A 12,070-nucleotide genomic window follows, 5' to 3' on the forward strand; every position below is an offset into this window, starting at 1 on the left:
GTTGTGAGACACAAAATGTAATTATTACTTTGATCTACAATAAAAATAGTTCTTATTGCACATAAAGCGTACTGAGCTTTTATTTACTTTCAGATATTGGTCCTTACTGCTTTATAAATTGCTTCACACGTTTCTGACTATTATTTATTATTTTAGTTAATGTGCACTGTGGTATTTGAGTGCTGTACTGTTGTAAGCTAGAGTAAAACACTCCTGTAGCAAGAAATCAGTGTGTTACTGTGAGCCTGTCTTCTGCAGATATAGCAGTTCTTAAGTGAGTATTGTGCTTTGTGATATGACGAGAGACTGCACTGAGCAAATACTGAAATGTCATCCATTCTTAAGTAATTTATGTACAACTTGACGTCCTCTACTAGAAGCTCACATAACAAATTTTGTTGAATGCTTTTATCATCTTGCCATAAAACCCACGGCTTCACTCACATATGTTTCTTTTTTTTTTTTTCCCCGTTTCCCTTCCAAATGCGCACACAGTGCAATTGTGGTACACGCAACAACTGAGCATAATAACAAGTTGTTGTTGTCAGCCATCTTGAACTTTGACAAAAATATGGTGACTGTGTAATACCCCTTTTTAGCACCATGTCAAATATCTTTCTCAAACAAATTTGATGAATATTTGATCATATCTTTGATCAAATCTTTGTCAAAGAAATATGATAGTGTAATACCGGCCTAAGCAACCTGCCCAAAAGTGTGAACATGAGCATAGTTAGGTTGGCTATGAAAGATACTCCCCTCTGAGCAGCCTTATTCTTTGAAACCCAAATTGTTAAATAACCCCCATGGCAAGAGCTCTGCCTCGCTGGAATATGAGTTTTCTCCTATCAAGATACATTTTCCGGGTTGGTTCAATCAGTTTCCAGGTACCACATATTCCTACCTTTTAAAAGCTATGTTGAGGCAGTTTAACTATGTGCTGCAGGCACCATAAGGTTTGATAAAAGAGTGTCAGTTAGTTAGAGAAAAAGGTAATGATCTTGATGCTCACTAGTTATGATGATCAGATCAAATGGAATTACAATGCCAACTTGAAATTACAATCACACTCAGTCCACTGATGCATCCACACCGCTGTTAAATTAATCTGCCACCACCATGTGCCATCAATAGCATGTCTCTAATGTACATCTTCTCAATTACACATTTTATTCCTTTATTCCCTGTCCTCTGTTTACTTATGTAGCCTTGATTGATTGAGCACTGTCTACTGGCCCAGTAATAATTTTCACGTATCCAGGCACTTTTGGCACCTCTATCAGTGCCTTTTTACCCTTTTCAAACAGTGAGTTTCATTGTTAAAAGTTTGTAGGAATACAGATATTTAATTAAGTTGGTGATTGACTCTTATGTAAGCAGAATTGTGCTATTCCCTCCATCCAGTCTACACACTGATTCTCAAGACAATGTCGAATCATAAAATTAGCACATCACAAATCACATAGAAAAACAAAGAATACCCTACAAACTCATGCACATGCCCAAAAATCATACTGTCTGATCTAGACCTTTCAAACAAAAGGGAAAAAGCAGTGGAAAGAATTAAAATAAATCACAGATAGCTGGGGCTGGATGATTACTGAAATAAAACAGAAAATGCACTCTGTTAAAATTCGGCATACAGTGGTTAGCACACCACAGACACCCCAAACCACGGAGTCCTCTCACTGGAGGAGGAAGCCATGCTTTAAGGGACAGTGCCCAATTCAGAAGCGGGTCAGGGCCACTTCATCCCATGAGAGTGATTGTCATGAGAAACAACACAGCCACATAATTGGCTTCACCACCTGAGTCCTTCACTAGCAACCACTCTTCTTCCCACAATTGCACGGATTTCCAACTCACAGCGAAACAACAGCATGCAGAGAAGGACACACTGTTTAACATCATGTTTCCTGCAGGCCTCCTTGGTGGCATTGTCTGCTTTTTCATTTCCTCAAATTCTCACGTGCCCAAGTACCCAGTGCAATGACACCTGCTTCACCTGCTGCTGTAAGACATACAGCTGGTTATGTATTAACAAGGCAACTTTCCCTTGAGGGTACATGTGCTGCAACAACTGTAGTGCACTAAGGGAATCAGATCAGTGGAAAATCCATTTGCCCTGAAAATGCCTCATCTGCTATGGTGTCTTCAGGATTGCATGGAGCTCTGCAGTAAATACATTGCATTCACAAGGAAGGCAGATCCTGAAGCCAAGCTCAGAGAACATTACTGAACAGCCAAGTAAGTCCCCTCGTTTGGAGCCATCAAAGTACAGAACTTTACATGATGCCAATTCAAAATGTTAAAAAAACAGAGATTCAAGCATAAAATCTGAAGTGCAGTCTTTCTTTTAATGTATAAGTCTAAAATAATTTGTGCCTCTCTAGAACCTGGGCATAAAACATTAAAACCAGCTGCACCCATCCCCGAAAGGCAATCCTTTGTGTGAATCCCATAAGGCCTCTTATCACTCATTGATTATGAAAAAGCTTGATGGCCAGGCAACAGTGTGGTATGTCACTGTGTATAACATTGTGTTTTATAGGTCTGTCGCACTCTGAGAAGTCCTCACCATGTGTGGGGTGGCGACTCACTAGCCTGAGCACCAAGGCACAGTATGGTACTGGTACTAAAAGTCCCAATGGCAAGCTGGATTCTTTTATCATGCACCATGTCCAATAATTTCAAATAAGATAGTCATGCAGATCTGTACATCATGTACCCATCATCAAGATGAGATCACATGAAGGCCCCGTAATACTGGAGCAGACAAGTTCGATCCTTCCACCCCTAAACAGTGTTTTAAAATACTGACTACTTTTAGGGGCTGTCTTTTCAGATCCCTAAGGTGTGGCAATCATTTAAGTTCAGAGTCCAAAGTGAAGCCCAAAAACTCCACTGTGTCTTTAAAATTAAGAACTGCCCTCACCTGTAACTCAGTCAAGTCTAAAATTTAACCTAACTGGGTAAGAAGAGCACATCAAAGACTTCTTGATGGAGAAATTAAGACCCCTGTTCTCCTTACATTACTCCCACCATCGAATAGTCAGTTGCAAGTGGCAAGTAGTTGTTGCAAGACACAAGGAGGAACAAAGGACAGAGACACTATTTGAGTTTAGGGGCTACACCAGGTGAGCTGAGGCATGACTGGAATTTGGACTGAGGTGGGAGACGTGCTAGGGCATTCTGTGCAGTTGTGCAAACCCATTGTGCCAGCATGGTGTAGAGATCAACACATATGCCTATTAAGCACAGACCTGGGTTCAAATGCCGGCCATGGTACAAATTTTCATTCACTGCTTCAGTCTGCATATGTTCTCCTGATCAAAGAAATCAGAGAGGATGTCACTAACTTATTTATCTAAAATAGCTCAGTGAGAGGAAGAAACTTATACAGATGGGAAGACCTCATCAAAAACTGCATTCATTGAGCTGTCTGAGTATAATATGCCTCCAAGTAGTACTGTAGGCCTCCTGGATTCCAAAAGCTGTATCCAGTACCTAAAAACAGTGCAGATACACTTGCTATATAGCCACTTCCTGGATCGGCAGGTGTAATGATATCTCTTGACCCCACATTGAAAATAACTAGAGCTACCTGATTTTTAAGGCCCAGACAAGGTGGTGTTTGACCATCTGGTCCAAGGTCTTTTCCATACAATGAGGGCAACATAACAAAAACTACGCCAGTATGTGTGGTCCTTCCAAAGTTTTAAAATTGGAATTAAAACTGCTCTCACCATATGTCATAAAAGGGTCCCGACATCCAAATAAGGTTAAAAATGTTCAGGGTTTCTTTGCTCTGCCCTGTGACATGTTGTCACATACTATGTTGTTGTTGTGGTCTTCAGTCCTGAGACTGGTTTGATGCAGCTCTCCATGCTACTCTATCCTGTGCAAGCTTCTTCATCTTCCAGTACTTACTGCAACCTACAACCTTCTGAATCTGCTTAGTGTATTCATCTCTTGGTCTCCCTCTACGATTTTTACCCTCCGCGCTGCCCTCCTATGCTAAATTTGTGACAACTTGATGCCTCAGAACATGTCCTACCAACCGATCCCTTCTTCTTGTCAAGTTGTGCCACAAACTCCTCTTCTCCCCAATTCTATTCAATACCTCCTCATTAGTGTTGTGATCTACCCATCTAATCTTCAGCATTCTTCTGTAGCACCACATTTCGAAAGCTTCTATTCTCTTCTTGTCCAAACTATTTACCGTCCATGTTTCACTTCCATACATGGCTACACTCCATACAAATACTTTCAGAAACGACTTTCTGACACTTAAATCTATACTCGATGTTAACAAATTTCTATTCTTCAGAAACGCTTTCCTTGCCTTTGCCAGTCTACATTTTATATCCTCTCTACTTCGACCATCATCAGTTATTTTGCTCCCCAAATAGCAAAACTCCTTTACGTGTCTCATTTCCTAATCTAATTCCCTCAGCATCACCCGATTTAATTTGACTACATTCCATTATCCTCGTTTTGCTTTTGTTGATGTTCGTCTTATATCCTCCTTTCAAGACACTGTCCATTCCGTTCAACTGCTCTTCCAAGTCCTTTGCTGTATCTGACAGAATTACAATGTCATCGGCGAACCTCAAAGTTTTTATTTCTTCTCCATGGATTTCAATACCTACTCCGAACTTTTCGTTTGTTTCCTTCACTGCTTGCTCAATATACAGATTGAATAACATTGGGGAGAGGCTACAACCCTGTCTCACTCCCTTCCCAACCGCTGCTTCCCTCTCATGCCCCTCGACTCTTATAACTGCCATCTGGTTTCTATACAAATTGCAAATAGCCTTTTGTTCCCTGTATTTTACCCCTGCCACCTTTAGAATTTGAAAGAGAGTATTCCAGTCAGCATTGTCAAAAGCTTTCTCTATGTCTACAAATGCTAGAAATGTAGGTTTGCCTTTCCTTAATCTTTCTTCTAAGATAAGCCTTAAGGTCAGTATTGCCTCACGTGTTCCAACATTTCTACAGAATCCAAACTGATCTTCCCCGAGGTCGGCTTTTATCAGTTTTTCCATTCATCTGTAAAGAATTCGCATTGGTATTTTGCAGCTGTGACTTATTAAACTGATAGTTTAGTAATTTTCACATCTGTCAACACCTGCTTTCTTTGGGATTGGAATTATTATATTCTTCTTGAAGTCTGAGGGTATTTCACCTGTCTCATACATCTTGCTCACCAGATGGTAGAGTTTTGTCAGGACTGGCTCTCCCAAGACCGTCAGTAGTTCTAATGGAATGTTGTCTACTCCTGGGGCCTTGTTTCGACTTAGGTCTTTCAGTGCTCTGTCAAACTCTTCACGCAGTATCCTATCTCCCATTTCGTCTTCATCTACATTCTCTTCTATTTCCAGGATATTGTCCTCAAGTACGTCGCCCTTGTATAGACCCTCTATATACTCCTTCCACCTTTCTGCTTTCCCTTCTTTGCTTAGAACTGGGTTTCCATCTGAGCTCTTGATATTCATACAAGTGGTTCTCTTTTCTCCAAAGGTCTCTTTAATTTTCCTGTAGGCAGTAGCTATCTTACCCCTAGTGAGATAAGCCTCTACATCCTTACATTTATCCTCTAGCCATCCCTGCTTAGCCATTTTGCACTTCCTTTCGATCTCATTTTTGAGACGTTTGTATTCCTTTTTGCCTGCTTCATTTACTGCATTTTTATATTTTCTTCTTTCATTATTTAAATTCAATATTTCTTCTGTTACCCAAGGATTTCTACTAGCCCTCGTCTTTTTACATACTATAATGGACCCTATCTTCAGTAGGTGATGTTTCATGAGCTACAAATAATGCAGAATCCAGCTCCCACAGGGAGAAGGAGCTGTTGCATTAATCAGTCCTCGAACTGGTACCAACTGCCACTCTCAGTACACATCTTGTAGGTATCAGAAAGCTGAATCCTGACTGTCGGTGATGGTAAATGTGGCAAAACAGGCTGTCATTGTCTGGGCAATGTCTTGCTTGTTGATTGAGACTACCATGCTTCATTACAGCAGTCACTGTGGTCTCCCTCTTTTCCCAGAAATCCTCCTTTTGGTCTCCCCTATGGCTGAACAGTTACTGGGACAGTTTATGGTGGGCAGACACTGTTGCCACAACCTCTTTTTGCTGTTTCTAATAGTCTGGCACCATTTTGCCCTGACTACTCAAAATGCTGTACGAGTCTCTGCACTTGGCCGGCACTGAATCTACATAGAGCTTCCCACCTGTTCTTGAATACAGACTGGCATTTGTTGTTCCACCAAAGGACAGCTGTCCTTTCCGAAGAGAATACCGAGTGATCTATAGCAGTGAATGACCCTGTTGCAGTGCCGAAGTGTGTGCTCTGCTCCGTGTTTAACAAACACACAAAACGACATGAGAAGGTTAGCTCCCAGTTGCTTTAGCCCTGGGGCAGGTGGCTGCAGAGCCCAAAGCACATTGTGTCATTAACCCTTCGAATGTCAAGTTAACTATCTCACACCCACACACTCCCAGTGCGCAAATTCGTCAATACTTCGTTTAGTTTCAACTACCTTATAAATTCGCTGTTAGATGGTACTAATCACTTCATAACACACTCTTGTGTTGTGTTTTGTACTTACAAAGATGCCAAGAACCAAGAACATAAGGATGAAATCGCAAGATGTGTCTTAGGATACTGTGTTGTTCAGAAGTTATGGTGTTTACATAATTGTCTGCACAAAGGTTATCATAGACAATATTTTTAGTCGGTATGACTTGTAAACAGCCTTTTCAAATTAGGTGCCTACATTACTGGCACTGTAAGGCAAAGCACAAAATTTTTACCAGGCCAATATAAAAGGAAATTTAGAGCTAAGAAAAATATGAATTGTAGGTCAGGTTCGGTACTAGCTTTTGCATACCAAGAGTAAAAGTGGCAGCCAGCTCCTGTCTTTTTATTGACTACTGAAGCTGGTGTGGGTGATTTCCAAGTCCAACATAAAAAAATAGGAATGAAGCCAGAAATAATACACCAATACAACCAGTACATGGGTGGAGTATACATATCTGACATGATGATGTACACCAATTTGCAGGAGAGGAGAATTCTCCACTCCTGAAAGAAGGCAGCATTCAACACAATGTCAATAATGGTGTTGAACTCAGACATATTATACAATGAACACAATTAAAGAAAGAAAAACTGATGCCACCTACCTATTTATTGTAATGGTAACTGAAGCTTCGTCAACTGAACAGTTACAAGCAAAAAATGCAAATGATAATACTAGTTTGACGATAACTGGATCGTTTGCACTTTTGGTTGTTAAAACATTATTTACTGTGATTGCAGTTTCAACATGTTGTCATTTTCAAGCACTGTTGGATGCTGTAAACCACTCAGTAATATACAGCTGGCTATGTTGTGTAAGAGCATTTGTATGACGTATTGTAAATATATGAGTTGCTGTATATAACATATACGTTATAAAGCTGGTGAAATTGTGAGGTAAAGGCTGAAGTTTAAAAACTACTAGAGTTCTCCATCACACGTTTATATCTACTGAGGTAAGCATGATGCACAACACAATTCTATGTGCATATAGCATGTTTGTATTCCATACAAACAGTCGAACTGATCAGAGGATGTCCAAAACCAGTACTTGTTAACAATATAAAATATCTATTAGCAAGTGTCTTCTTGATGTACGTAGCTGAAATCTATGAAAGAAGAAGGCTAACGCACCCCACACCATCAGTACCTGGGATGAAATCATAAAAAGCTTTGTTTGCTTATCACCATCTCTGGACGTACCATAACAGAATGTCAGCAATTAAGACTGCTAGAGCAATGCACCTGTAATATGCTTGCTGACAGGAGGATCACAAAGGAGGCCCCCCATTTGGACAGGTAACATGGCAACATTACAGACATTGGACTATATGGAACGAGTGCGATACAAAGTCCTGTCAAGCAATCAATATTTAGGTTAAACATACTTCTTCAGTAAGGCCATAGCTCATCCTTTTATCTATCCTAATTCAATATAGGCAGTTTCTGTCTCTGTTGACTCCAATGAGTTTTATGTTCTTTTAAATGGGCTGAGAATAGGAGTCAGAACAATCAGACAGTTTTGCAGAATCAGGATACTTTTAAAGAGTGTGAAGAGAGAGACAAATGGAGTGACTCCTATCCTATCATCTACAATGTACAAAGTTATGCAGTTAAAAGGAACTACCCATGATTAGAGAGAATGCAATTGCACTTAAACTGATTCCCTGTGCTTTGCGTTCCCATTTACAACATTTGAAATATTTATTATTTCATTTATAATTTGTTACCTTTTGTATTATTTGGAAATTCTGCTTCAGTTCTCACTCACTGTCATTGGATTTTGATGTACAGATTCTGATGCTGATACTGAGCAGTAAGAAGAACCAACTATCAAAAGAAGCACAAAGGTCATGACAGACAAAATTTTCAGAAGTGGCTTCCGTGCAGATGTAACACAGTTCTCTTTCCTAGCAAAATTTTGCACAGTTTGATGTGTTAGAATCATATTAAAATTACAAGTACAACTCACCGCATTAGGTATGCAGCGACACAGTTCACGTCCAAACACACGGGTTCGTGTTAGTGGATTATCAGAGAATGTGATGAGAACTTTTGGTTCATATTCACGTTTGAAGTAGGTGGAGAACTCATCTAATCTTGCATCAGCTTCCAACTCTTCATCTTCTTCACCAGGTCTGGAAAATAGCAGATGTGACAAAACTTATCATCTGCCCTGGCAACATATGAAAGATATGAGTTGTGTTATATTGTCGCAGAAGAAGCTGAGTAGCACTGTGGCGTAGTGGCTATGATACTAAACTGTTGTATGGAGGGTTGTGAGTTCAAAACTCACGTGGACTGTACACTTTTAATTTTTATATTCATTTTGAGTACATTCTAGAAGCATCCAAAAATATCAATAATCATTGTACTGGAATGTTCTGTAGCTGTATATTTACTGTATGTGTTCTGGCCAGAGGCAGTTCGCTCCACGCTCTTGTATGTGCAAATACTGAATAAACCTTAGTGTTCATCATTCATCTAATTACACCTTCTACATGACATTACTCTGGTGGAGACGCTGGGTATTGGAACTTGTGACAGCGCACATTATTGACAACACAGTGGCTCCCATCAGGTCACGACAGAGCCGCCGTTTATGTGGCGAGAAACCCGAGTTTGAGCCATATTCAACAGATTGCAATCTATCGGAGACAGAAGAAGAAGAGGACATTACGATGACAGCAACTGTGTGCCACCACATGAGACATCCTTCCAGGGTTCTCTGGTGACGATGACCAAAATCCAAACAAGTGGATGAAGGTATGTGAGCGTATAGCAAAATTTAACAAATGGGATGACACCGTGTGTTTGGCTAACGTATTTTTCTACTTGGAGGGCACTGCCAAGCAATAGTATGAGAACAACGAGGAGAAGTTCACAAGCTGGGAAGTATTCCAGGTGGAATTGGCAAGTATTTCGGCGACGCACAATGACGGAAGTGCAAGGCTGAGGATAAATTAAAGTGCAGGGCACAGCGTCCAGGAGAAACTACAGCATCCTACATTCAAGATGTCATGAAGCTGTGTAAAATAGTGGATCCTAGAATGAAGGAGGAAGATAAGGTTGTACATCTCATGAAGGGTGTTGCTGAGGACATGTATCAAGCCCTACTCCTGAAGGAGGTTTTGACGGTAGACGACTTCATAAAATGGTGCCAGTATATCGAGACAATGCATCAAAAAAGAAAAACACGCAAGAAGTTTGAACAGTTTCCAAATGTTGTATTAATGTCTGTGATGGAGGAAGCAACTGATTTCCAAGTATTCTTTGTCAGATAGTGAGAAAGGAAGTACATAAGGCATTTGGATTGCACGGCGAGTGATAAACCGAGATGCTTCAAAAGGTCATAAGGGAGGAAGTGGAACAGACATTGAACCCAATCTCTCATCCTTCATGTCCCTTTAAAACGGTGAAAAAGTTGAGACCCACGCAGAGTTACATTTGTACAATGCCACATGAGGAACCTGTTTGGACACCAAGGAAGACTGACACCTGGAGAACCCAGGATAACCAACCAGTATGTTTTCACTGCGGACGACCAGAACATGTGTTGTGCTATTGTCGAGAAAGGCGGCAGATATCTGATGATGCCCACACCAGAAGACAGCAGACCGATCTTAGCCAACGCCAACTCCGGAACGACGAAGATGAACAAAATGTGGGTGCAGGACAACGTAGGTTCCCATCGCCGCAAGCTAGCTGCTGGAGAGGACGCTCCCCAACACGCCAATCTAGTTCTCCATTGCTGTTTAGAAGCTCCAACCGATCACCTAGCCGCCGCAACCTGGAAAACTAAAGGGTGCGACCTTCCATGGAGGTGAGGCCGCCGAAGAGAAACATCCTCCGCCACCGATCACTACAAGAATGATAGGAAACTAAATTGATATCTTCATGGATGGCCAACCAGCCCAAACTCTTGTGGACTCTGGAGCATCATATTCAGCCATTCCGGAGAAGTACTGTCGCCAGTTGCAGAAAACCGTATTCGCTGACAACATAACATCTCTGCTGAAGGTGGCTAATGGGAAATATGTAAAACCAACAGGAAGATGTGTCATTCGTATAGGTATAAGTGGCCATACACAGCCCTTAGAATTTATCGTCTTACAAGAGTAGTCATGACGTCATTCTCGGATGGGACTTTATGAAAGTTTCTCAGGCAATTACAGATTGTGGTCACTCAAAGATTATGCTAGACGAGATGAGATACTGTGGACAGGAAGATGCGCATCCAAAGTGTGTGGAGACTATGTGTGCTGGGTGAAGTGATCATTACTGCAGTCAGCGATAGAAAGGTAACTGTCATGTGTCAGGCCATACATCAACTTGTGGATCTTGTAGTGGAATGTATGAGAAGCATACCACTGAAGAATAACTTGGTCAACGCAGCCTCTGTCATCTCGTTTAAGAACGGATTTGAAGAATTGTGCATAGTTAACTGTTGCCGAGAACCGCATATCCTTCCAAGACGCATGTGCATGGCAAATGCTGAGCCATTAAGTGAAGAATAGCTGAGCATCATAGAAACCTCCCGTGCAGAGTCTGTGGGCGAAATTAGCGCTACCACTATGAGACAAGATCTTCTAACTCGACTATCACCAGATCTCACTAAGGAACAACAGAAGAAGCTACTTGCATTCTTCAAGAGTTCTCTTAATGCTTCAATCCACAGGTGAAGAGCAAATTAGACAAATCAATGGTGAAGCACTGGATTACCACTGGAGACCATCAGCCAATAAGCCAGAGAGCATTCCGTGTGTCAGCAACGAACATCAAATAATTTGCGACGAGGTAGAGAAAATGATGAAGAATGACATCATTCAGCCTTCGCAGAGCCCACGGTCATCACCAGTGTTCCTCGTCAGGAAGAAGGATGGCAGTTGGCGCTTTTGTGTTGATTACAGGAAGCTTAATAAGATAAGTAAAAAGGATGTTTACCCTCTTCCACGAATTGATGATACACTAGATTGTCTGAAGGGGGCTAAGTTTCTCTCAACCATGGACATGTACTCGGGATACTGGCAAATCGAAGTAGATGAGGCTGATCGTGAGAAAACTGCATTCATCACCCGTGAGGGCCTGTACGAGTTTAAGGTAATGCCGTTTGGTTTGTGTAATTCACCAGCAACTTTTGAATGGATGATGGATAATCTTCTACGTCACCTGAAGTGGACGATGTGTCTTTGTTATTTAGATGACATTTTAGTGTTCTCAGAGACATTTGATCAACATATAAAAAGACTGAGGGCCGTTCTTAAGTGTCTCCAACAAGGCAGACTGAAACTTAATCCAAGAAAAGCGCCTCTTTGGAGCAAAAGAAATCAAAATACTTGGACACCTTGCATCAAAAGAAGGTGTGTGGCCAGATCCAGGAAAGGTGAGATATATAACGGAATTTCCTATTCCTAACAGTATTAGAAATGTGAGAAGCTTCCTCGGATTATGTTCTTATTACTGTTGTTTTATAAAAGACTT

At 41.1% G+C, this 12,070-nt stretch overlaps 1 protein-coding gene across 1 annotated transcript in view; it reads right to left on the reverse strand.

The window, feature by feature from the left end:
* Positions 1–12,070, reverse strand: part of LOC126100327 (probable ribosome production factor 1) — a 64,841-nt gene that overhangs the window by 32,090 nt on the left and 20,681 nt on the right. Inside the window, exon 4 of the mRNA XM_049910940.1 lies at positions 8,562–8,727. Coding sequence (XP_049766897.1) covers positions 8,562–8,727 — 166 coding nt within the window. The remainder of the gene's footprint in view (positions 1–8,561; positions 8,728–12,070) is intronic.

Source organism: Schistocerca cancellata, chromosome 9, assembly GCF_023864275.1.
Source record: "Schistocerca cancellata isolate TAMUIC-IGC-003103 chromosome 9, iqSchCanc2.1, whole genome shotgun sequence".
Taxonomy (NCBI): domain Eukaryota; kingdom Metazoa; phylum Arthropoda; class Insecta; order Orthoptera; family Acrididae; genus Schistocerca; species Schistocerca cancellata.